The 27430-nt window shown below is 39.6% G+C and overlaps 2 protein-coding genes across 5 annotated transcripts in view; one reads left to right on the forward strand and one right to left on the reverse strand.

Annotated features, from left to right (window-relative positions):
- Positions 1 to 22781, forward strand: part of SLC25A21 (solute carrier family 25 member 21) — a 494918-nt gene extending 472137 nt beyond the window's left edge. The window contains exons 8-11 of one of the 2 annotated variants that reach the window (XM_082737814.1): positions 16621 to 16802; positions 17775 to 17827; positions 20821 to 20878; positions 22741 to 22781. In XM_082737814.1, the coding sequence (XP_082593940.1) occupies positions 16621 to 16802; positions 17775 to 17827; positions 20821 to 20878; positions 22741 to 22744 (297 nt within the window). In that variant the 3' untranslated portion in view covers positions 22745 to 22781. Of the gene's footprint in view, positions 1 to 16620; positions 16803 to 17774; positions 17828 to 20820; positions 21294 to 22740 lie in introns of those variants that run through there. The other variant, XM_082737815.1, reaches the window with a different exon arrangement.
- PAX9 (paired box 9) overlaps positions 22514 to 27430 on the reverse strand; it is a 32904-nt gene continuing 27987 nt past the window's right edge. Inside the window, exons 5-6 of one of the 3 annotated variants that reach the window (XM_082737804.1) lie at positions 25468 to 25690; positions 22514 to 24689 (exon numbers count right to left, since the gene is read on the reverse strand). In XM_082737804.1, coding sequence (XP_082593930.1) covers positions 24598 to 24689; positions 25468 to 25690 — 315 coding nt within the window. In that variant the 3' untranslated portion in view covers positions 22514 to 24597. Of the gene's footprint in view, positions 25691 to 27430 lie in introns of all 3 variants that reach the window. The other 2 variants (XM_082737806.1, XM_082737805.1) reach the window with 2 other exon arrangements.

The raw sequence follows: 27430 nt of genomic DNA on the forward strand, positions 1-27430 counted from the left end.
TGCCCTGGATATTAACTGACCATGGAATCCATTTACTGGAGGCATTCATTTACATCTTGCAGTAAATGGAATGGACTGTCAGCATAAAGAATTATCCCTTCTCCCCAGAAAGAGGCATCACTTCTCCAAGCAAAGCCCACTGGAAGCAGGTATTGATTAACTTAAATGCTGACATCTTTTTCAAATATCCATGGGAGTAAGCTTTCATTGCAAAGATAATTTCTTTCATTCCCATTACAAGGTGGGGCTGTTTGAAGCCTATCGTTTGTGATGCTGACACAAAAATGAGCATCGTAAAATTCAAATGTTACATCTCTTGAATAACCTTGTCCTCTAGTTCCATATTTACTGCTTTTCAAGTGTTTCCATAAGTAAAATAATAATAATAGCAGAAATCACCATCTGAGGCTCATGGTTGTCAACAGTATTAAGCTATGCTTTTAGTTTGTAGCCTAATTAAGCATGTTTGCAAGTTATTTTGCCAAAAACAATACATCTTTTGTGTTGAATTTTGCCATGATATAAATTACATGTGTGGGTTAGAGATATTCTAGGAGAGAACAATTTTTCACATGTTCAATTTTTCTTACTTAATAAACCATTTAGACCTGTCCCTGTGGTCATTTTACTATGGACTGTATTAAGGCAAACATATTTTATTTTCTCCTAAGGTAATATTTATAAAAGCTTGCCTTTTAGAAATGCAAATGTTTTTCTTTTGCTTTTGATTTTTAATATTTTCTTCATTTTGTAAATTCTGTAGAAAGTCAGAGGGCGATGTCAGACACGCTTCAGTTTATCAGAAGAAATGTGGAAATGTGTTCGTTTCATGATTTAAAGCTATGTCTTTCCCTAAGGTGTGCACTAAGCTGGATGAAAAATGCACCTTTGGGTTCAAGTGAAGAACTTAGACAGAGCTGTTTGTATTTTGGAAAGAAGAATCTCAGTAGAATTAGATCATAGTAAGATTTAATTTATGGCCATTTATTTTTCTGATTCTCTCTTACTCAATCATTAGTCTTACCAATCATCCGGTAATGGGAAGGGCAGGAGCATTAAAGTTTCATTAAGAACGACTCTCCTTTCTGGGAACCACTGGGGTAAAACTACAAGTATATATTATCTATAAAATTCCAGGATATGAGACCAGATTCTGTGGTAAAAAGCAGTATCTTTCATGGGCAGTTTTCACAGACTCCCTGGGGTATGTTGTGTTGGGGAGAAAGAAGGCATGGGGGAGGGCAGAGAGAAGGGGGCAAGGATTCAGACACTTATAAACTTTAAGCCAAAAGTTTCCAATCAGGTACCACCCAAGTGGATGGAAGTGTGGTACCAGTAGCTTTAGATTCTCAGTGGGTCCCTTCTATTCCTTCATTCCAAAAGTGTTCATGGCACATCCACAATGTCTGGGGTCTTGCCTCACTGAGTGTCAGCACTGTCCCTGCCTTACCGGGGTCGACGAGAGGAGACCCACAATAAACAAGTCATCGCGCAGGGCACTGGACTGTGACAGTCGTGATGAGGGCCATGAAAAGACAACTACCAATCTGTGGGAATTTATAAACCAGGATCCTACTCTAGACCGATGGCAGAGGCAGGCCAAGGACATAGGAAAGACCTGCCTTCACAAACAACGTTGAGGCTGAGGCTGGACATTGAGGATTAGCCAGGCCGAGAGGAAGAGGATGAGCGGAGACCAGACAGATCTTCAGTTGCAGAGGAGAGGGTGAATGATTGCCGTGAAGCAGAGGCTTGAGGAACCGGGGAGAAGTCAAAGAATGAGGATAGCTGGTGTATGGTGAGCCAGAGGGTCGGGAGGTGGTGGAGGCTGCAGAGGGGAACTGGGCCAGAATGTTGGAGGCATGAAATAAGTCACTTGACTCCTCTTAAATGATGTAACCGAGGGGGGGGATGTCAAACAAACATATTGCATAAGCAGGACTAGACGGGCATGGGAAAGTTTCATTAATAGAAACAGTTCAGAAGTAGAATCTCGTGACATAAACTTGGTTCAAAGACTTCTTCTTGATCATATGCCTACCTCCATATCAAAGCATCTCAGTGTGTCCTTGTCCTAACTTCCCAACCTTTAGAATTTTGTTTTGGAAACCTGGTTTGTTAGTTTTCCTTGGGGTCAGTGCCTTTATTGAGGCAAGGAATAAACAGAGCACACCAAAACAGAAAAATCTTACTGAGTTCCCAAGGAAATATATTAATATATTCCTGCATTCTATATGGTAATACTCAGTGATACAATTGATTCTTAGAAGAAATCATCTACCCATGTAAATATTTATAGAGAGATATTTAAGGAGAGGGTGTTTGTGTGTGCGTGTGTGTGTATATATATATGAAATAATCAAGTGATAACTCTTATGCTTAAGCCCTAACCCATTTTGACATTGTATGTGTTTTATAATTTGACCTAAGTGGGTAAGACGTTTAAAATTATTTTACATTTCACAACACTTTAAAAAACAGCTAGCTCGGGGAAAAAAGGAATTTTCATGGCTATTTTCTGAATGGCTACATTTAGATGCTGAGCTTTTAACAAGACTTTGATTTCATTCCAAAGCCCAGAGCCCTGCAAGGATAGGATCTTGGGAATACTCTACATTCCTTAAAGAATGCTTATCAATTAAACCATCTCATTTTAGTTAGTGACCTTCTGTGGACTGGGGAGCTAGCATTTCCCCCAAATTATCTCACATAAAGAGAAAACAAACACTGTGATAGATTCTTCTGATAGCTGTCAAGTGGAAACAACTGTATTTTTTAATTAAGCTTCAATAGCAGGTATTTTCATTGGAGGACAAAACAGCAGGATACCATGACATCAGGGCAAAAACTGCTTTTGTCAAAGCTTGTGAACAAAACAACAAAAGAGGGGTGCCTGGGTGGCTCAGTGGGTTAAGCCTCTGCCTTCAGCTCAGATCATGATCTAGGGTCCTGCCTGGGATTGAGCCCCGCATTGGGCTCTCTGCTCAGCGGGGAGGCTGCTTCCCCTGCCCCACCCCCTGCCGCCTACTTGTGACCTCTCTCTGTGTATCAAATAAATAAATAAAATCTTTAAAAAAAAAAAAAAAAAGAGCCAACAGTAGAGAAAATGAAAGATACGATCTGGGGCTGCCTCTGCTCCTCATTGACTTGGACCCACTGAAATTAACAATATCGAAAACGCAAATTTCTTCTTAAAATAATAAAAGGCAGTTGACAGTCCCTCAAGCTGCCTCCTTGCTCGGTTACCAGGAGGCAACCATGATTACAGCTCACCACATCATTTTCATGACGACCGTTGCCAGCTGTAGGGAGGGCAGTGAGAGCTGCTGTTATTTGCCTTCCAGTTGCTACCAGGTGCTTGAGCAGTGTGTGTACATCCCGCCTTTGTCATACGCTTCTTAGTTCTTTGTGTGGTGCGTCCTTCTAAAGGAACAATAAAATATTCATTAAACCCCAATGATGTGCCAGCCCGTTATACCTACAAAATGAATACGACATGTCACAGTCATCCCCTCTGAGAGGCTTTGAAGGATTCTTCCCAAAGAACGTCAGAGTCCGGTGCCCTTCTCCACTAGATCCCGTGGATGACAGAGCCCAGGCCGACGGAGCCCAGGCCATCAGACCCCAGAGTCCATATCGTAACTGCTATACTGTACTTCCTCAAATGTATGGATAGGTGAGCCTTGGAGGCTTTCTGTCTTGAGGACATATCCATAGTTCCTCAACTCCTCTTCAAATGACCTGGTTTCTGATCCTCTGTATGGTCTGTCTCCCCATTATAGATGCATCAGATTTGTCAATGTCAGTGTCAAAACTCGACATAACACTACAGATGTCAGTCAGCTCAGAACACAGTAGCCTCACCCCTTCCTGGGATCTGAATACAGGCCTTTCTTAATGCACCCAAAGGTTGTACAGAGATGAGTTCTTGGTTTTGTCAGGGTGTAGAGGAAAGAATAGGTGTTGCTTTTACATCAAGATGTTGCTATGTATAAAACTCTGTGGTCCGCTAAAATCCCCAGATTACATGAAGTACAGTCAAGTCAGGTCTCCCTCATCTTTTTTTTTTTTTTTAAGATTTTATTTATTTGACAGAGAAAGATCACAAGCAGGCAGAGAGGCAGGCAGAGAGAGAGAGAGAGAGAGAGAGAGAGGAGCAAGCTCCCCGCTGAGCAGAGAGCCCGACGCGGGACTCGATCCCAGGACCCTGAGATCAAGGTCTCCCTCATCTTAAACTTGTGCAGTTTCTATTTGCTATGCTTAAATGTAATCCTGTGGGTTCAGTCCATTGCTAGAGCTTAGGATGATACATTTTCATGTTGAGGGCCTCATCTGTCATTGTAGCTCCCAGCCTGGGTCATCCACAGCTCCGAGAGTTGGCCTTCCACATCGTCCCCCAAGTTCATCCAGCCCGTCTTCAGGCTGTCTCCTGGATGTCTTTTTCACAGATGCGGACCTCCAACTGTCCATCTTCCTTTCAGTTCTTATTAATTCAGTGTCTTGTTAGTCAGGATAATGTGGGAGACTTTTTCTAAAATCAAAGTGTGCAGGGTGATTTAAAAGGAAATTTAACTTTCAAAAGGGTTGCCTCTCACGTGTCTCATATGAGAATACATCACGAACTTCATGTTTGTATCACCTCTTGCTTGGCAGCCTTGAGAAGATGAAAGGCTGAGTGACAACAGCCCCTTCAGGTATTGATGGTGATGTGCTACAGAAGGAATAAAGTGAACCAAAGTGTAGAATGTGTGCTGTTAGCACAGACTGACCATTTGTAAAATTATGGAAATAACTGTGAGGGAGCCCATTAAAATTGGTTTTGACCACATGTTTACTATAATCTAGTAACTGAGTAATAGATTTATTAAAATGGTCATTCCCTTTTGAGATATCCTGTCATGGTAGTGACTTTCCCACCATCGAACAGTTTATTAGCCTACTTGGGGGAAGAGGAAGCAGAATGAAAGATTTCTGTCAAGAAGTAATTTGTGATGCCCTGAAAATCATGTGACTCTTTGGAGGACTGCCATATTGTCTTTGTCTTACCCAAAGCAATTTATAGCAATCTCTTTCCGTCACTTCTGAGCAGTAATTTTCATTCTTCAAATGGCAAGACTATTTTAGCAATTTTTGGCAAGCAACAATAAATCCAGTCTAGCATCAACCAAGGCCAATCCTGAATGGAGTACATTCTTCTCCTTATGTTTACTGAAGACTGTCTAAGGCAGCCAGGGTATACTGACTTCAAGTTAGGTCAACGCTGGTCAGAGAGGATCTCAAATGCAGTGTGATACCAGGAGAAATTAACGGGTATGTGAATTGCAGGGAGCAAAGGAAATTTAATTTGGGCTGACAAGGGAGGAAGAGTTTGTGACTAGACTTTAATGTCAATATTCGTGCTGAGCTCCTTGAAGTGAAAAGCCCATTGCTACACTCTGCTCAACCTTGCTTTGTGGGGAGCAGCACGCTTCCTGGCCAGTCTCCCTTACCACCCCTAGTCCTCGCTAGCTAGCAAATCTTCTTTCCCCCATCTTCCTTACCCCCTCCTTCTCGCATGTCTCTGTGTGGAATGTCTTCTGAAGGACGCCAGACCCTAATCACAAAGGCCTGTGAGATGGGCAAAGGTTCTCTGTTTATCAAGCTAGCAGCCAGCTGGCCAGTCACTAAACAAGGCATGAAAGCCCATGCCAGGGAAGGTAAAAGGAGAGGCATATGCTTCTTTTGATCAAGACATTTTGCTTCTCTGCATATTAACTTTTTAAGTACCGTTGCTTAAATTACTGGTACTGTCTTTAGCTGTGGATATAATGTTTGCATGAGTTGGTTAAATTAGTTACAAGTATGTAGTATGTTGATTGTTAACTATTTTGAGTCCCATGATCTCATTTTTGATGACTTAGCACTTTTGTTGAATTTTAAATGTTGTGGGACATCATGGCCACAGTGTTTTGGGATCACTTATTAGTATTTCTCATTAAGCTGTGAAGAGCCTATAAATAATATGTCCTGTCAGGGAAACTCATTGATCTTCCTAAGGAGGGAAGGCAAACACATCTCTGCAGCTCACACAAGATCGCAGTGTGATGAAAGCAGCCAGAGAGAGTTCTAGTAAGAGACATGGTATTAATACCAAATTCTGGTTCTTACCAGCTAGCTATGTCTCTTTGGCAAGTTATATATTTTCTCCATCTCTGTTTTCTCATTTCTGAGATGAAATGTTAACACCAGCCTTAAAAATATGTACAAGGGAATTAAATAATTTTTTAAAACTATGACTATTGGCTTTTGTATTGCTATCACAAAATAAGGTTATGCGTGTAAAATACATTAACATTTCAGGCCACTTAGCTCCAGTTTAAAGTACCATAATTTAGAAGAAAAACTGGAAAATATCTAGAGGAAAAGAGTAAAGCTCATCTGTAGGTGGGGAAATAATACATACTACTTATAAATATTTTTAAGGTACTGTGTTTTTAAGCATGAGGAAGAAAAGGTTATTCAATAACGGTTTTTAAATCATGATGAATTACATCAAGAATGGTGACAGTTGATTGCCCTTGCAATTGAGCAAAAAATTGGAGTAAAATAGTTTAGGCTTATGCGTTAGGAATGTGGGTTACGAACACAGGAAGTTTCCTGATTGATGACAGTTGGAACAAATTATGGGAGTAAGTTCAGAATTTTTAATAACAAGATAGATTTTTTATCAACACTAATATCCATTTACACAATTAAGGTGTGATCATCCTAAATATTTTACTTAGGCTAAGTGACGTATTTTTCCCTCAAATTTTTAAAATTTTTATTTTACTATGGTAAAAACACTTATATGAGATCTACCCTTTGCAAATTTTTAAATGCACAATACATTATTGTCAACTCTATGTACCGTGTTGTAAAGCAGACGTCTAGAGCTTATTCATCTTGCTTAACTGAAACTTGATTAGTAACTCCCCATTTCCCTGTCCCCCAAGCCCCCAACAACCACCGTTCCAGTCTTCGATTCTATGACTTTGACTATTTCAGGTACCTCATATAAGTGGAATCATGAAGTATTTGTCTTTCTGTCACTGGCTCATTTCACTGCAATAGCATCCTCAGCTTCCACACATGTTGTCACATACGGCAAATTGTCCTTCTTAAAGGTGAACAGTATTTCATTGTATGCACAGGCCATGTTTGTTTTATCTGTTCTTCTGTCAATGATGTTTAGGTTGTTTCCATATCTTGCTTATTGTGACTAGTGCTGCCGTAAACATAGCAGTGATATCTCTTTGACATCCTGATTTCAATTCTGTTGGATAAATATCCAAAAGTGGGATTGCTAGGCCATATCATGGTTCTATTTTTAATTTTGGAAGAATTCGATACTGTTTTCCATAAAGGCTACACTATTTTGAACCCCTGCCAGTAGTGTATGAGGATTCCAGTTTCTCCCCATCCTTGCCAAAACTTGTTGCCTTTGACTTTTTTAATAATAGCCATTCTGACAGAAATGAAGTGATGTCTCATTTTGGTTTTGATCTGAATTTCCCAGATAATTAGTGACGTTGAGCATTTCTTCATATGCCTGTTGGCCATTTGTCTGTCTTCTTTGGAAGAATGTCTATTCAAGTCCTTTGCCCATTGGTTTTTTTTTTTAATTTAATTTAATTTTATTTTATTTTTGAGAGAGCAAGTGTGGGCATAGGGTGTTGGGGAAAGGTATAGAGGAGAAGGAGAGAAAGAATCTTTTTTTTTTTTAAAGATTTTATTTATTTATGTGACAGAGAGAAATCACAAGTAGACGGAGAGGCAGGCAGAGAGAGAGGGGGTGGGAAGCAGGCTCCCCGCCGAGCAGAGAGCCCGACGCGGGACTCGATCCCAGGACCCCGAGATCATGACCCGAGCCAAAGGCAGCGGCTTAATCCACTGAGCCACCCAGGCGCCCCAGGAGAGAGAGAATCTTAAGTAGGCTCCATGCCCAGTGCAGAACCAGACTCAGGGCTCGATCCCACAACCCCAAGATCATGACCTGAACTGAAATCAAGAGTCAGTCGCTTAACTAACTGAGCTACCCAGGTGCCCCTGCCCATTTTTTAATCAGGTTATTAGTTTTCTTGGTATTGAGTTATAGGAGTTCCTTATATATTTTACATATGAATTCTCTATCAGCTACGTGGTTTGCAAATATTTTCTCCAATTCCATAGCTTGCCTTTTTTGATCTTTTGTTTCCTTTGCTGTTCAGAAGCTTTTTAGTTTAACATAATCCTACTTGTCTGTTTTTGGTTTTGTTGCCTGTGCTTTTGGTATCAAATCATTGCTAACACCAATGTCATGAAGCTTTTCTCATATGTCTTCTCCTAGGATTTTTATGGTTTCAGGTCTCATATTTAAGTCTTTAATCCATTTTTTATTTATTTTTGAGTATGGGATAATACATGGGTTCAATTTCATTCCTTTGCATGTGGATTTTCAGTTTTTTCAGCACCATTTGTCAAAGATTATTCTTTCCTGATTGTCTTGACACCCTTGTTGAATATTAGTCAGCCATATATGCTAGGATTTATTTCTGGGGCTCACTGTTACATCCCACTGGTCTATGCCTGTCTTTATGCCTGCCCCATACTGTTTTGATTCCTATAGCTTTGTGATATACTTTGAAATCATGAAGTGTGATGCCTCCAGCTTTATTCTTCTTTCTCAGGATTGATTTGGCTATTTGTAGTCTTTTGTGATTTCATATGAATTATAGAATTTTTTTCTATTTCTATGAAAAATGCCATTGGATTTTTATAAGGATTGCATTGATTCTGTAGATCACTTTGGGTATTATGGAAATTTTAGCAATACTAAGTATTCCAATCCATGAACATGGGATGTCTGCATTTGTGTCTTCTTTAATTTTTTTCACTGATGTTTTATAGTTTTCAGTACATAAGACCTTCACCTCCTTAGTTAGTTGAATTTATTTCTAATTTATTTATTTCTATTTTGTTCATTTTAGTGCATTTTAAATGGGATTATTTTCCTAATTTCTTTAATAGATAGTTGGTTGTTAATGTACAGAAACATGGGAGATTTCTGTATGTTGATTTTGTATCCTGCAATTTTACTAAATTTGTTTATTAGTTCTAAATATTGTTTATGGGATCTTTAGATTTTTCTATACATAAGTCCTTGCTGTTTGTAACAGGGACAATTTTACTTCTGATTTCGATGTCTTTTATTTTCTTATCTAATTGCTCTGTCTAGGACTTCAGTCCTATGGTGAAGAGAAGTAATGAGAGCAGGCATCTTTGCCTTGGTAACTAATCATAGAGGAAAAGCTTTCAGTTTTTCACTAGTGTGATAACTGGGCTGTTCATACATGGATTTTATTATGTTGGGGACTTTCCTCTGTTCCTACTTCGTTGAGGGTATTGACCGTGCAGCATATTAAATTTTGTCAAATGCATTTTCTGCACCTACTGAGAAGATCTTGTGATTTTTTTTTTAAATCTTTCATTCTGTTAATGTGGTCTATCACACTAGCTGATTCTTTTTATGATAAAAAATCTTTGCATCCCAGAAATAAATCCCACTTCATCATGGTGTATGATCCTTTTAATGTGCTGTTGATTTCAATTTGCTACTATTTTATTGAGGGTTTTTACATCTGTATTTATCAGGAATCTTGGCCTTTAGTGTTTTGTATTTTGCTTTTCATTTTTGTTTTTGTTTTTTCCCCCCTTGTGGTGTCTTTGACTTTTGTATCAGGATTATGCTAGCCTCATAAAATGAGTTGGAAGTGTTCTTTCCTCTGTAATTTTTTGGAAGAGTTTGAGAAGCATTGATATCAATTCTTCTTTATATATTTGGTAGCAACAATGTGAAACCATCTGGCCCTAGGCTCTCCTTTTTTGTGAAGTTCTTGATTGCTGATTAAATCTCCATACTACTTATAGGTCTATTCAGATTTTCTGTTTCTTCATGATTTAGGCTTGGTAAGTTGTATGTTCTCTAGGAATTTTTCCACTTTTTCTAGGTTGTCCAGTTTAATGACATATAATTATTCTTAGTCGTCTCATCTTTTCTAATTCTGTGATGTCAGTTATAATGTCTCTTCTTTCACTTCTACTGTATTTAAGTCCTCTTTTTCATTTTAATTAGTCTTGCTAAGTGTCATTTTTACCTTTTCAAAAAAAAATGAACTCAATATCATTTTTTAAATTTTTTTTCTAGTCTCTGTTTATCCCTGCTTTAATATTTATTATCACCTCCCTTCTGCTAATTTTTGGACCGAGTTTTTCTTCTTTTTTCTAGTTCCTTGAGCTGTAAAATTAGATTATTTAAGATTTTTTAAAAATGTAGGTATTTATCACTATGAAATTACCTCTGAATACTTCTTTTATTGCATTCCATAGGTTTTGTATTTTCATTTTATCTATGTTATCTTTTCATTTATATTTGTCTGAGGTATTTTCTAGTCTCCTTTTTAACCAATTAGTTGTTTATTTCTTTTCTTTTAGTTTTTTTTAAGATTTTATCAATTTGAGAGAGAGAGTGAGAGAAAGAGTACACAAGCAGGGGGAAGGGGCAGAGGGAGAAGAAGAACCAGACTCACTGTTGAGCAGGGAGCCCAAAAACATGGGCTCAATCCCAGGACCCTGAGATCAGACCTGAGCTGATGGCGGGTGCTTAATCAACTGAGCCACCCAGGTGCTCCTTAGCTGGTTGTTTTAGTACGTGGTTTACTCAGGAAGAAGCAGGCAACTGCCACTTTTGTCTTCTCCTTCTGTGCTGAGGGCAATGATACCTCAGTTCTCCCTCAGGTAGCTAGATTATACTGGACCTGTCAGAGCAAGAAAGATGCCAGTTTTTTGCCCCCCCCAAAGAAGTTGGAGTGTTGGACACATACATCAAGAAGTGATTACATTTTTAAGAGGCAGAGAAGCTAGGTACTATCTCACAGGACTTTATTTTTTTATTTTTTTAAAGATTTTATTTATTTATTTGACAGAGAAAGATGACAGGCAGAGAGAGGAGGAAGCAGGCTCCCTGCTGAGCAGAGAGCCCAATGTGGGGCTCAATCCCAGGACCCTGAGATCATGACCTGAGCCGAAGGCGGCGGCTTAACCCACTGAGCCACTCAGGCACAGGACTATGAGGCACAGGACTCTCACAGGACTATAATAGTGAAAGCCAGGAGTAACTTCCTTCTCCCTTACTGCATATTTCACACTCACACTTCATTACTTATCACACTGTACTGTGATACTTAATCACACACCCGCCCCCAACCCTTCTCTGGATCATTTATCTTCACACTCAACTCTAGCACCTGTGTAGGACTAAGCATATATAGACATCCAACAAATATTTGTTGAATGAGTAAACAAAAAAAAAGAATGATGAATAGAAACAATATGATATAATAGTTAAGGGCATATGATTGCAAATCAGAAGAACCTGAGTTCAAGTCCAGACTCTACCTCTTACAAGCAGTGTGATCCTGGACAACCAACTTAACTTCCTCAGTCGTGTGTCCTTATCTGTAAAATGGTGTTACATACCTAATCCATGGGGTTCTTACATAATATATATGTTTTGTATATATTTTTGCATATAAGATGGCATCTAGTAGTAAGTAACTATTATTAATAGTGTCATTAGTTCTCATAATGAAAGTTATGAGAAATAATATATTATAAAACATATATATTATTTTATGTTTCTATTTATTTTTACTATTAATTTCATGGTGACGTGTTTTTTATCATTAGTGACAGGAATGCAAGAGTGATTCACTGATAGCCAGTACAGAATAACTAGGTGACAGGTATCACTGGTACCCCAAAACCTCACAAGTGTGCATTCTTGCTTTGGACTGAGCAGGTTGGAACACAGTTAACAGCATCACTTTTAGTTCTGCAGCTTTAAAGAAACAAAGCCCTGTTTCCACCAAAGAAAGCTTTATTTTTTTTTAAGATTTTATTTATTTATTTGACAGACAGAGATCATAAGTAGGCAGAGAGGCAGGTAGAGAGAAGGGGAAGCAGGCTCCCCACTGAGCGGAGATCCCCCCCCTCCCCATGAGGGCTCAATCCCAGGACCCTGAGATCATGACCTGAGCCAAAGGCAGAGACTCAACCTACTGAGCCACCCAGGCGCCCCAAAGAAAGCTTTAAAATTCCTCCCAGCATGTCCAGAACAACCCAGTGCATCACTTACCCAACCCAAGGATACAAAGAAATGATGAAGAGACTTTCTCAGACTTTCATATCCATCAGACTAAATTTGGAGGACTGTTTAAACAGATTGCTGGGCTCCATCCCCATATAGGCCTGGGCTAGAATGCCAATTTGTATTTCTAATAAGTTGCCACATGGTACTGATGATGGTGGTTCAAACACCACACTTTGAGAACCACTGAGTTCATAGAAATGGTTGAAGTATGAGCAACGTGTGCAGAAGTCTTTCCTCAAAGTTGAATCACCTGATAACCCCTGTGAAAATGAGGACTTTCTTTTTTCAGCCCTAGCGTTTTCAACCCTGAACTCCCCTCTTCTTTATGAATTTACTGGTAGGGGAAATAGTTTCATGAAGTTATTTTTAAGCTTCTTTGAGCGTGATAAAATCTATAGACACTTTCTGCAGAAGGGTCCGTATACACATACACAGAAGCATTGCTCACGATTTCAGGAGGTGCTGGGACCCTTCTCCCACCAGCCCACCCACTAGCCCTAAGGAGTATCAGTAGAAAAACTATGACCTGAAGTAAAGTCTTAGGCTCACATGGATGTAACAAAAATTCCCTTCTTATACTTAACCTTTCAGTTAATTCATTTTTAAAGCAGGAATAATAATAATGTTCTTCCATCAGTTTGTGAAGATTAGCTGATGTAATACATGAAAAGGCATAATTTGAAAACCAGAAACACTAAGTATTGCTTTTTTTTGCCTCTCCATAGTCTTGCTACAATAAACTCTCATTCTTGAGGCAAGTGGGTGCCTCTCCCTACTAAGGAAAGATCGGGAAGTATAAGAAAGAAGAGCCCGAAGTGTACCATTTCAAGTCCTTACTTACTCTACTCCCATCACAGTCTTCTGCTAAAATCTGGTCACAGGCTGCCAAAGCATGGTTCTTAGAACCATGCTTTGGAAATGTCCAATGCCTTGTTAAGTCCCCATGTTAATACCTCCTGGCAGAAAGATACAAATGTAAAGTTGTTAACAGAGGTTTTTTCTAGGCTAGAAGATGTTGAGTCTTGAGAAATAGTGATTAAGGGTTAAGCCTGATTCTCATTATTTCTACAAAAGTAAATAAATACACTGATAGACCAAGCAGGGGACATTTATTTAGCACCTACTGTGTACACTGTGTAATAGATGACACTGAGAGGAGTAACACATAACATGTGTTCCGATGCTATGCCAGGTCACAATCCAGCAGGGAAAATAAATACATGCAAAAATAAACCAAACATACAGTAAGCCTTGGCCAGGGCAAAGACTGGTTCATACAGAGATTCAAGAGTACAGGAGGAGGGAGAAATCAGTTTTTACAGGGATGCATTAAAGTGTCCTGGACGCAGTGGGATTTAAGCTTGTCCCTAAAGGAGGAGTAGGACTGCGTTAGGTGACTATAATGGAGAAGGACTTTATAGGCTATGGAAGTAGTTTGAAGAAAAGAGGTAGAAAAGTACTTGGTTAGTTTGCATAATTATGATTTAACCAGTGTGACTCTAGAATGGGGGTGGGGTGGAGGTATCAAACTGGAGGCCAGAGATGTAAGTTGGAAACATGTTGTGGGAAAGAAACCAAAGGCCAAGTGAGGAGCTTTGGCTTTACCCGCCATGCAGTGCAGGATTGAGGGTCTTTGAAACCACAGGCAAATCTGTTTTCCAAGAAGAGAGCTGGTGCACTGTGAACAGACAAGAGAGAGCAAAAAGCAAACACGCCCTGGTAAGGTGAGGGGAGCTTGAGCTAAAGCTAGAGCAGAGGGAGTAGCCAGGGGGGCACACAGGGGAGAAGTGTGCGAGAGGCTGCATTTTGAGAATGGTTGATGACACGTAGTGAGGGGGACAAAAAAAAAAGGGCAGAGGCAAGCTGAGAGAGCTCTCCTTAGCACGCCCAACCCCAAGCGGGTTTGCTGCATAGAGCAGACCATGGGCTCTGAGGAAGAAACTGGCTGAGACGCCAGGGACCAGGTGGTGAGGAATACCTCCTTGCTGTTCCAAGAAGAATTTTGTCCTTCCTAGAATGCCCAAAAGGGTAGCAAGTGACCAGCTGGTTGGCCCGCAAGGAATACCAAAATCACTAATGCCTGGACATGGGTCCCCAGCCTGGCAGCTTCAGAAGTCCTGGAGATCTTTTAAAATAACTTTCAGGCCCTTTCCCATGTGACTTTGATCTGGAAACCTGAGGTGGGGGCCCAGGCATGCATATTTTGTAAAGCTCTCAGGTGACTGTGATGCACATCTGGTTTGGGGAACTGCTGTGGTACCTATTAGTTAAGAGAAGTGTCTAGAGACCCTGGTTCGGTCCATACTTGTGCAGATGGAGACTGTGATGAGCTGAAGACCGTAGGCTTCATTCTCCAGCGGTGTCTCAAGCACAGTGAGCTCCATTGAATGTCTTGGGAGGGAAACCCGCTCTCCAGCTCTGGGCTCCAGTGAACACATAGGGAGATAGGACAAGCTGCATGCTTGATGGGGTCCTTTGTCTCAAAAGGACAAGGTGCATACAAGTCATCCTTTTCACCCTTGTCTTCAACTGAAAAAGAAGCACTTGGCTATGTCACAGCAACACCATCAGAGAGTCTTATTACGGGATGCTTTGAGACTTTGGAAGACAGGCTACATAATAATGTTATCCATTTTCTGCCAGGCTTATACAACATTTGTAGTACTTTCACTGCTTTTAATGTTTTTTGTTTCTCAGAAAAACAATGCAGGACAAAGGTAAGGCGGGTGTTAAACTTCTGGACATGGACTTGTGTGATTTAGTGCCTTGTGCGAGGTCACACAAACCAGAGCCAGTCCTGAACCTGCCATCCTCCTGTGCTCCAGCTCTGCTTCTGGGCCCTAACAGAGAAGGGTAACATAAAGGCATTTTTCTCTCCTTGTAAAAGAGAAAAAAATGGGGGGAGGGGGAATTATTTAAACACACCTCACTCATACTGCAATCACTGCATTGTTTTTCCTGTTGAAACACCCTGTTGGTTTTTAAATCCCTTTAAACCTACCCGGCACCTGTATGGCCCAGATCCAAGAATTATTACCGAACCTTTCACTTTTTATATTTAGCCACATAGGGGTTTCTGTGATGGTATCTGGCTCTTGATTCAATTGAAAATTTCAGAGCTTCCAGAAGTTTTCTTCTTCCATAGAAGCTAGAAGCATGCAAAATGCTCAGACATGATTTCATAATTTTTTTTATTTTTATTTTAATCAAGTATGTCTCTCCACTTCCCTTCTCCTGCTGGGCAAAATGGTATCTTGGCACCACCCTGTATTGTTCCTGTGTGAAGATGGTCCTGAAATATTGACCGAAAGAAAGAAAGGGCCGAGGAGGGATGGGGGAGGGGTGGGTGGTCTCCATCAGCAACTTATGGTTTGTGGGATGACCTCTCTTCAGGGCAAGAACCAAGGCTGAAAACGTAATGAGAACTTCCCTGAAAATTCATTATAACAAAGCATAATGTGAGCTCACTGGGCACAAAAATAGGCTAAAGGAAAGTGACTCCCACATAAGACCTAATTAAATACTTTGATGTCAGAAAGCAGAGCAGGGAGGGGTGGAAAAAATCAAATCAGACCAAAGTGAAGGACAGAAATTCAAATGAAAAGAAGAAAGATTTCTCTCTTTCTCTCTCCCCCTTCCATCTCCCCTACCTCACCCCCCCCCCGCCCCCAACCCATGGCCTCTGTCTCTATGCCTCTGTCTCTGTCTCTCTCTCTTCTTCCTTTGCCATGAAGGAAGAATAAGATTCAGGGAACAATAGGTTGTAAATTCTTCAGCCAATTAGTCCCGTAACTTACTACTGTTTATAATGCACAGAATGTCACAGGCTGTTTTGCAAACTCCCCGAGTTGGTTTGTTAATAACAGGAAGCTAGCACTTCTCAGTACAGTGGATCAGCTACACGTGAAAATAAATGCAAAAAACCTGGAGGGGAATAGCAGCAGACCAAGAGTAGCCTTGATTTAATTTAACATTTGGGGGTCCGCACACAAATGAGCATTTTAGTAGGCTTCATGGTGGAAGTTGCTGTCATTTGTAAAATATTCTGGCCAATTAGCTAATAGTGTGCTTGGATTTCTCCTGTTTTGATACAGTAATACTAAGTACATTGTGAAGCCCAATTATACAAATCATCCCCATATGCTATACCAGTCTTTCTTTATGAACTGTGTTTATAAATCCTGTGTGAGGAAATGTGTACTTCAGCAATTTAGACCATGTGTAAAAACATAGCCAATGGGATTGTCAAGAAAACAAGTTCCAGCCTAGGAAATCCTAATGTGTTCCGCTGGAATAACAGGAGGGTGCCGGGGAGTGCAATGCTCTGCTTAAATACATATTGCTTTATAGTGTTTAGCCAATTTAGGGGCTTCCGCTTCCCTCTCTGTTACTTTATTCTTCTTTTCTTTTAGGATCCAACCTTGGAGTTTTTGAGAAAATTTGGGATTGGTCTTCTCTCAGGCACAATAGCCTCAGTCATTAACATCCCTTTTGATGTTGCCAAAAGTAGGATTCAAGGGCCTCAGCCAGTTCCTGGAGAGATCAAGTACAGAACCTGTTTTCAAACAATGGCAACAGTCTACCGGGAAGAAGGGTAACATTCTTATTTTAATAAATGTGCAGGACTCGAGTACAGTTAAAAGCCTAGCCTATTAACATTTTGCTGAGAGCCATTAAGATCTCCTAAATCGTGTGTGTGTCTGTCTGTGTGTGTGTGTGTGTGTGAGAGAGAGAGAGAGAGAGAAAAGCTATCAAGAATGACAAACTTCGAGAGATAATTCAATGATGAAAGTTTGGCAGCATGTTCCTACACCATCCAGAACCCTCCAGCCACCATCATACAACCTACTGCGTGTTTGTCCTGGAGCGCCCGGATAAACCTTTTCCTGGGCAGTTTGCATAATATGCTGTAATACACCCTGTTCATGCGTGGGCAGGAGAAGGATTGTCATCTAACTGTAAACCCAATCAAAATGTTGCCTCATTAGAGTCTCCTGGGAGAATTAAACATGAGAGTTCTGTGGAGTCATTTTCTTTATCTGAAGTACATGTTTCTTTCTGCTTGTCTTTAAGTGTTATGTCCATCTCTTCAGCCCTCTTCACTCAGATCTTATTCTCAAGTAAATGAAGAATCTTCTGTTATTTTGATCTACACTATGTCATATTTCCTTTTGTGAAGACCGAGTCTGTGGTCTTTTAAATTCAATTACAAAAGTCATTTTGCCTGTACACACAGCTGTCATGAAAGTAGGACCTATGTTCAAAGCAAAAGCCATCTCACTGAGGAAAGTCATATTTCTGGTTGGACATGATCAGCACAGCTTGGGCAATATTCATTAACCCTTTCCTTTTGTCCAGTCTGCTGCAGAAAATATATAGCCACATATTGCCTGGTTTGAGATAGATGTGATTTCAAATAAATTTTCTTAGAGACCCTGGGTCAACATCTCAATGAAGCTGGTCCATTCTACTTTCAAAATTCAGAATTCAGAATTCAGAATTAATTTCAGAATTAAGAATTCGGAATTCAGAATTAATGAATGTTCTCTTTCCCTTGCTATTATAGGATTTTCGCTTTGTACAAAGGCCTGCTTCCCAAGATTATGAGGCTTGGACCAGGTAATGATGTTTTTATTACTTCTATCCTTCCTTCCTTCTTTGTTGTTCTAGTCTCTTTTTTTATTCCTGTCGATCAGCAACATGATGCATTGATTGCACTGTGAAAGATGGAAATCTTGAGGATACAAAGTTGTCAACAAGTATTCAAGACACTGAAGGCAACCATTAGAAATGTTTTCCACCTTTGTTTATGAGGTATTATTTAAGACTTTGCTGGAGGCTGATAGAAGCCAAAGCCCAGCTTAAGTCAATAGGAAGGGATCCACAGCCAGTTGGAGTTTGAGTGAGCAAGGAAGCTGTGGGGGAAGGATTTTCACTGAGGGAGGGATCAGCCGGAAAACTCTACTGGTGCCCTCCTCCCTCATCCCCGAAGTTCATTCTTGTTCCTGCCTCAACTGCATTTCAAAAACAAAAAGGAAGTGTAACTTGCCTCCATGAAGCAGGAGCCACTTCTCCTCACTGTCACCTGGGAGGCCTGTGGTGAGTGCTGCAACCTGGCACTCACCTTCCGGGCCTCTGTGGCCATGATGGTGGAGGCTTCTGGCTCAGGACCTTACCTCCAGATGCCAGCCCACAAAAAAACTGGCTGCTGTTCCCACAGGGAGAGTCAGCTGCCTCTGTGTCAATAGATAAGAACATAACTACTGCAGACCCAACTGCCTGGGCAAACAGTCTTGGATTATAAGCAACCCCATGTCTAAGCACAGAAGTAGGCACCAGCCCTCGCCTGTCTTTTTACCAGGCCACACTCACCTATGTAGGTGTCCTGGTAGCCTCTCCCAGAAGCTTCCCCTGCTCCTCTCCCCTCCCCATTCCTCCCTTTTAACACCCCCAGTCCTCCTGCCCTACCACACTTACACACAGGCACATTTACCATCATTGAACCTCAGCCCAGTGAGCCAGCATTTCTACCAACCTGAGGCAGAGGACAGCTCACCCTTTCATGGATTTACAGAACACTTCCACAATCCCCAGTCCATGTAGCCCCACCTTTCTAGGCACTTAAGCACAGATTTTGCTTCACATTTGAGATTGAGACTTGCCCCCTGTTAGTCATGAGCCCATGTGTAAAAACAAAGCCAATGACAAAGAATATTGGTGATTGGGGGCAACTCGCTCTGTGAGCATGTGGTGTTTTCCCTTCACCACACAGTAAAAACCCTGCTGGTAGACCTAGTATTAGAGGAAATCATAGGAATGACCCTAACCCAGCTTTGTCAGGAGGGGACGGGCCTGAAAAGAGTGGTGATCAGGGAGAGTTTACCTAAAACAGTAATTGACTGGAACCTTAATCCAAAACTCTTAAATAATCTGACCCCAAGTTTTCCTAGAGGCTTGCAAATGTTTGGTTGGCTTTTTAAATGTTTTTGCATGAGGTGTCCTTAGATGCTGTGCTGTTAAATACAATGAAAAGGGTTGTTGTGAATGGACTGTCCAGGCTAAACAAAACTGTGAATGACTGGAAATCTCCCTCAGGGACCTGGCCTCCACTCATATGGAAGTCCCCCAAACACGCAAATCCCAGCAGCTTTAAAGGAAAGAAAGGTAGAGAGGAAAGTATGACATTTGACTTAAGGATAAGATTGGTTTTTTTCAGAGAGAGTAAAAAAGTGAAAGAAAGTGTATATCTGGAATTTTCATCCTTCGTTGTAGGAAGCATCCCATCTTCTTTTTGTAACAGCCTAAGCCGCTCCATGTGGTTCACAACGAGTCACCTCCCATGAAAGGAGGCTCTTGAAGTCTGTGGTTTAAACTCCAAGTATCACCAGGCAGAAAACTAACCCACTTCTGCATGTTCTTGTCCTATGCTGAAAACAGTTAATAAGAGTAAATACAGCAATTACATAGGTATTAACAACCCTCTCCTAGTGGGTCTTTTCTTGTTTGCCAGAGTGCCAAGAGAGCTTCAGAAGCTATGAGGGCTCTCACAGAGTATCTTCATGGGTTAAAAATGAAAATTACAGGCAGATAATTATCTTTGGTATAAGGTTACACAAACATGTGTGGCCTGTATATTAAAACACACACACACACACACACACACACACACACACACACAGAGCAGTGTGTACACAAGAACAAAGATCAAAATCGAGTTATATTTCTTTTCCTCAGAAGTCAATCTTCTATTCATGCAGCCCAATCTTCTTAAGGTAGAGCTCAGGATATTTGTTCACATCTTGATTTTGTAGTATTTTTCACACAGACATGAGAGGATAGGTAGATTCAAGAGCATGGGATTTGTGTCATTTATTGTATCAGGTAGAACACAAAATCATCCACATGCAAAGGCCTTTCCTGATTTGTAGTGTTTGTTTTTCTGTATCATAGTCCTGTTGACCTTTCAAGACAAATAGTGGTCTGTGACACTCAAACCCCACCACCAAATTTTCAAGTCTCTGAGGCAGAGAAAATAAAAGCAAAAGGAGGTTAAAAGCTAGCTATATTTTGTAATATGTACATTTTCAAATATTCAGAAGCTATTTTTCACACTGCAATACAATTTGAAGGCCATAAGAGAAAACTAGAATCATCTATCAAGCACCCTCTTAGAGCTTTCCTTCTAGAATACAATTAAGACTGCTAATTATGGACTGAAAAAGATAAATCCTTTGCCTACGTATGAAAAATATTAATGGTTTCTGTTTGCAGGAATACCACATGCCCTTACATGACTAAATGTGTCTATATTTATTTACTTTAAAAAAAATTAAAAGTGCCTGAAAAAGAATCTGATGAGAAATGATGAAAGTTACAGAAACTCATAGAGAAAAAATGTGTTTGGATATTTGGAGACTCAAGATGGTCTTGATTTTGCTCTGAGAATTTTCCACAATAGCCTTCTATCGATGTATTAGAACCCAAGGACTGACAAGTCTACACAGCCTCTGCCTGATAGGCTGCATGGGACTTCACAGATTCAGAAACCCACTGGGGGCAAGTGATACTACTTTGCCAGATTTGACATAAAAACCAGCTCTTTTCTTTTCTAGGTGGTGCAGTGATGTTGCTGGTTTATGAACACACCTATTTATGGCTTCAGGAGAACTGGTGATTGCCTAGTAAGTGTTGAGATCATGGATATTTGTTCTACAGCACCATAAGGAGAGACTATCAGCTCAGTTGATATGATTGTAAATTATAATTATACAAATACGTACAGTCATTAAGGGGAAACAATTTAATCAAGAACAAAACCTATTTTGACACTTCAGAAATTCTCTCTAGACAATTTGAGACTGGTTTTGGCCATATCCATAAATCTGTGAGAACAAAAATAGCATGAAGTAATGAGGTATGTAAATTGAATATAGAAAATAGCATAGAAATTAGATATATTTCATAAAAGCTATATAAATCTCATGCTCTGTATTCCTCTTACACTGATTCACAGTGAAAATCCATTGTATTGATAATTTTTTCCCATGAGGTCAAGAAATGCTTCAAGTAATAAAAAAAGCCAAAATTTGAACAGTTTTTATAAGGAATTAAATTCTCCCATAAATAATATTTAAAAGGCACAAGGAAAATGTTTTTAAAGTACACTAAAATGGCATTTTTATTTTTATTTTTATTTTTAAGATTTTATTTATTTATTTGACAGACAGAGATCACAAGTAGGCAGAGAGGCAGGCAGAGATAGAGAGAGAGAGAGAGGGAAGCAGGCTTCCCGCGGAGCAGAGAGCCCGATGCGGGGCTCGATCCCAGGACCCTGAGATCATGACCCGAGCCGAAGGCAGCAGCCCAAACCACTGAGCCACCCAGGCGCCCCTAAAATCGCATTTTTAAAAGGTTGAATTTTATGTTAAAATTTAAATCTGGTGGTGGTCTTTAGAGTAATAATACACATCACAACTATATTTTCCCAAAACTACTTTATATTTTGCACTGTTGTTTAAAGCAGGTCATATTTTTAAATCCGGATACATGAAGGTTTTTGTGGCAAATAGAACACATGAAAATTTCCTTCACATAATTCCCTTTGAAAATAGTTTTTCTTGCTGAAATAGTTTCATGTTAAAACACAGTTGGAGGGGCGCCTGGGTGGCTCAGTGGGTTAAGCCGCTGCCTTCGGCTCAGGTCATGATCTCGGGGTCCCGGAATCGAGTCCTGCATCGGGCTCTCTGCTCAGCAGGGAGCCTGCTTCCTCCTCTCTCTCTCTCTCTCTGCCTCTCTGCCTACTTGTGATCTCTGTCTGTCAAATAAATAAATAAAATCTTAAAAAAAAAAAAAAAAAAACACAGCTGGAACCACTCCTTGGGCCCATTTTTGCTGTCTGTATTTGCACCCAGGTATTTTTGTTCAGACCTCTTACCTTTGCCATTCTTAAAAACTACATTTCCAAGTTATCCATTTTAAGTGACAGCTTCAGGTGTGAAGTCAACTATCTGTGGTGTAAAAATGTGTACTATGAAGGGGAAAATGTTTCAAAATAGAAGTACATTCTTAGCATTTCCAAAGATTCCTGTACTAACATGCACTCTAAGAAATAGCTCCTTGGCATTGATATAACCAGATTCGATTTTATATTTGCATCCTGAAATGATGCTACTTCAGTAGCTACAGTCAACCAAAATATCTGCCCATTCTAAATGACACCTGTTCTTAACTACTACTGAGGCAGATTTCTACCGTGAGACTCTGTCACTAAAGCATTTTGAAAATAAAAAATAAAAGATAACATGATAATTATTACTTTTTATTAATTTAGAGCATTTGAAGTATAAAAATAAAGGCTTTTTGACATACTGTATATACATACACAGCCTTTGGTTGTACATCCTTTCCAACGTGGTTTTTTAATTTATATTTCAGCCCATTATTCCAGAAGAGGGTCATTAAAAGTAGGGGGGAAAAAAGAAACAAGAGAAATAAGAATGTGTCTGTTGTACAACTGTGTTCTATCCTTGCAGGTAATGCTCTTGCATCTTGTGAGGGAGAGAAATGCCTGCATAGAGGCCATGAAATTGAACCTTGAACCTCTCCCTGTGAATGGGATGGAAAAGGATCTCTGAAGAGTGCATTTGCCAGTTTAAAAACAACACTTTGACCCCCTAAAAAACAAAGGAAATATGTCAACATTAGCCAGTAATAATAGCATTTATAAATCAAACAATCCCAATCCCCCAACCCATCCCTTTTTCCTTCTTTGATTTTTAGAAGTAGCTTTAAATCATATTTTGCTTTGAATAGCAAATCGCATTTTAACTTTCTGTTGTCTTTCTTAAGTTACTCCATGTGAATTCACTGTTGCTAAGAAAAGACCTGGGGGAAAAGGGGAAAAAAAATCTTGATATCATTAACAATAGATTTTTTAAAATAAAAGAACCAGAAAAAATTATAAATAGCATTAACAAGAGAGTTCTTAATTTAGATAAAGAAAATAATATTTCATTGTGTTTCCATACAAATGATTGGTATTTTTTTTTAAAGACTCCTAGTAGCCATCTAAAAAAAATATCTGATAAGGGATAATTCTATACCTTATGTCAGTTTTTCTGGACGGCAGGAGAGTCCCTGTATGGTATGGTTTTAAAGTCTCCACCAAGATATTGGACTGGTATCTTCGTTCCATTCGGTTTATAGTCTATTTTCTCACCAGACTGGGAACTCCAGATGTCAACAGGAGTTTTAGAAGATCAAAGGAAGACTATGGCCCTGAGAGTTCATCTGCTCGTTCTGCTTATTCTTCTCCTGAAGTTATAATCCTCTGTTTGTAGCACTGAATTTTGCTTTAGAAATAAATGCAGTTTAAAGCTCTCTCTATAAGATAGCTGTTGCTTGAAGCAAGCAATTCCTCAAATATAACTTCTGTGTCAGAAATCTGCTTACTGTTTATATGCTAGGGATCTGAAACCTCGCATCTGAGTTTTACGTGAAGCCATGAAACTGATGTGGCGGAACTGGACTGCTGTGTGGACTGTGCACAGCACAGACAGGAAGAAATCAGGATCACCTCATGAATGCCTCTTTAACATCCACATCTAGTGATGTGCCCTTTTAGTTATTGCACAGAATTAATACCAACAGAAGAAAACCCCACAATATATTAATTTTCCAATAGATGAATTGTACCAATGTTTTAAAAATGTAGTTTCAAGCCTACATATTGCTAAGCTGGAAGAACTTTCTAAACGGAAGAGAAAAACTGTAGAATTTTGCCCAAGAAAAGCAGTTGTTTTAAACTACAACACATAGCACACGCTCACACACACGTATACCCCACAGCTCTGAGATTAACATTGAAGTGAAAACCCAACTGTTCTAGAAAGATGGAAACTATGTCCTGTAACTCCAGAAATGAATAAAAGGAATTTAAAACAATTAAATAGCATTTGTATTTCTAATACCACCACCAGTCTACCTCGACGTGAACCATGCTTCTGTACAACAATGTAAACTTCACAGCAAGCTGTTTTTACATTCATTAGAGCAGAATTTTCCATTTTCTTTAAATTACAACATAATTTTGGGCTGAGATTGCTGAACACACAGGTAAGCCAACAATAACAGTACAATTTAGTTTCACAGTGGTTTTCTTAACATAAAGTTCATTTTAAGTGTCTTTGCAAAGCATTTCACATTAAACTTAAGTTTCTAAGTGACTTCCTTAAAAGCCTTCTTGTTCAGATATTTTCCACCCTCATGTCTTTATATGCTTGGCATGTGTGTTGTTTGATTAGGATACAAAACGGGAGACTGGCTTGTTTAATCTGTTTTTGAGTCCTCTGCTGTAGAAAGAAAATGTCCTTCATAAGATGTTGAAGCCTTCACTGCACACACAAAATCTGGGGCAAGTCCAGGTCCAGGAGCCCGAGCAGCCCACCACCAAACAGAGACAAAGACGCTGCCAGAAAGTCACCTTTGCAAAAAGAAAGAAAAAAATAGATAGGGGTGGGAGGGAGGGGGAATATCCCATGGAATGAAAACACAAATGCACCATCCAGAGTCCATATTTACAAACTAATAGAAAATATAAACATTATTGTATTTGGAACCAAGTCAAAACACCAGGAGCAGCTAAATTCAGATATTGCTTGTGTTACAATTATATTTTCCAACATAATAGGTCATCTCTTAAGAATAAACAAAGCATCACTCAAGTCAATTATTGATTAGTTTCCTAATGATGAATTAAGGCTTATTTGGTCACCTTATTTGATTAGAGGGTGTAGCATAACTTCTTTTCTCTATGTATTTTCCTTTATTGATTTTGCAAAATCTCAACAATTGCACGTTTCAAAAGTTCAGGTTGATTTAGAATAAATATACACATGTGGTTTTACCAAAGACTAGTTTTTAAAAGTTCCTTAAGCCCTTTGAGGGGTGCAGGTTTCTTTGCTACGTTAAAACAGTGTGTGGGCAACACAAATGTCTCATTCAATCCTTAAGATTGCTTTTGTTTTCAAATCCTAAAGTCATGTCAGGCTTTCTGTAAGAGAGAAGTTATGGCAAGAAATATTTAAGTGTCATCAGCACAATGGATTTGAGTCCGTAAGCCAGCTTTGGGGGGCGGAGGGCAGGAGGGCTGGGATCTGAGACCAGGGAAGAGGGGGAGGGTAGGCTGAGGGAGACGGGGTGAAGCTGCGGTGCGGACAGAATTTCCCATCAGAGTGCAGAAGCCGTGACAGAGTGACTACCTTCTCTGGCTGCCTGCATTCCCTTGAACGCCAGCGATGCGGGAATGTCACAGTTGTGGGGGGACAGTGGGGTGCCGCTGGCATGTTGCCACCCGTGTCCAGCCACATAACCGGAAGGAGCGGCGCTGTAGGTCATGTAAGGCGACACTTGGGCCGGGGTAGGGTAAGGAGCCATGCTGGATGCCGACACAAAACTGCTGACAGCTGGTAGACCATTTGGTGCCTGAGAGTAGGAAAAGAGAAGAGGGGAAGGTAATCACATTGTAGCAGCTGACATGGCACCGGTTTTCAGAAAGTGGCAGAATGTAAGTTTGGAGTAGCAGTAGCAATTTTCTGACTACTGTCTGATTTTTTTTTTTTTTTTTAAAGATTCGCTCTCTTTAGTCTACATGCAGTATGTTTGAGCAGCAAGACTGGTACTACCCAAACATAATGCCAAAAGACATTATTCCTTCCACAGAGGTTTTTGAGGAGGCTACAACCCGAAAATTCACAATATTTGCTTTGCTATTTGGAATTATAGGGAGGAAATAGAGGGGGAGGAAAGAATTAATGGTGATTAAATACTCTCAGAAGCTGTTCAGCTATCCGAAATGCCTTTGTCAACCTTCCCTTGTACTTTGGTTTTGTTTGGCTCTTTTGTTGAAGCATTTGTGAAGGGCCTGGTTGGTGTAGCTTTCATTTCCAGTAAAGAAGGCCACAGAGTGTAGGCTGTCACTTTAGAAACTCAAAATGAGCACGACCTTTGTTAAATAAAACATGGGCCGTATTTTAAAATGTCATGTTGAAAATGCCTGTTGGACAAAGGACATGCAAAATCAGGCAGTTGTAAGAGTTCTTAAATGGAAATTGGAGGTATTTTTTTTCCCAGAGCTGTTTTATCAAAAAGGAAACAGTCTATTGGAATATAAAAGAATTGCATATGTGTGGTTTAAAACTGGAAAATTGGTTTGCAAAGTTTTGGGGTGCTGTGATAGGAATTTTTAAAAGCCACATGGATAAATCTCTTGAAATGAATTTAAATGTAAAATATGAGTTTGCAAACAAAATGCAGCAGCCCTGGCAAGCGATTTTGCCTAGAAACCAGTGCTCTCCTGGCATCCAATAAATTGTTGGTATTGTTACTATTAACAACAACAAAAACACCCTGATTTATAATCCTGATTCTGGCATGAACACTTGGCATCCTCCTTCAAGTAACTTATTTTTTCCCCTCAATTTCTACATTATTTAGAAATAAGGAGTAAATCTGTTTCCTGGTAGTGATGTGAATGCATTAACATATCAACATATCTCCTAGTGAGAGTGTACTGTAAATACTAGAATTACAGGTAGTAAAACTGATTCAGTCCTTAGAGGTAAGAAAAGCAGACATATGTTAATTAGATGCTTTCTCCAATTTAATTGCAACATAGAAATTATTTTCCAATTTAATTCATTTGGTTATTATTTTCACTTCCACATCTATGAGAATGCAATGATGGGCTCTCAAAAAGGATTTTGTCGATTTAGAGTAATACACAGAGTAGAATAAACACGGGTATAACTTAACACTGCTCATGGATTTCTGACTAAAGAAGAATTCAAATAGAGGGGTTATCCTCGTGTACTTGGTCTGTAAGAACACATACCTCCTGTTCTGGTTGTCAAAGTGCCTATTCTCTGAAAAATGAGGAAGTGGAAAGGACACTAAGGCTTTTTGAATATGTCCTATGTTCCAGGCATAAAGAAATATCCAGCATATTTTATGGAATAATGAAGATTAGTAAATTGTAGCTCATTATAAACTACTGGGTTTATAATGATAATATGTAATGATTACAACACAATGTTCAATCAAAATTAAAATGTATTTCAAGGATCCCATGAGATGGTCCCCTGTTTTTTTTTTTAACAAAGAAATCACTGCACATCACTTTAAAATATAAATGAAATCTTAACCTCTTTTTATACACAAGAATGT

This window comes from Mustela nivalis (genome assembly GCF_964662115.1).
Source record: "Mustela nivalis genome assembly, chromosome: 6".
NCBI classification, from domain to species: Eukaryota; Metazoa; Chordata; class Mammalia; order Carnivora; family Mustelidae; genus Mustela; species Mustela nivalis.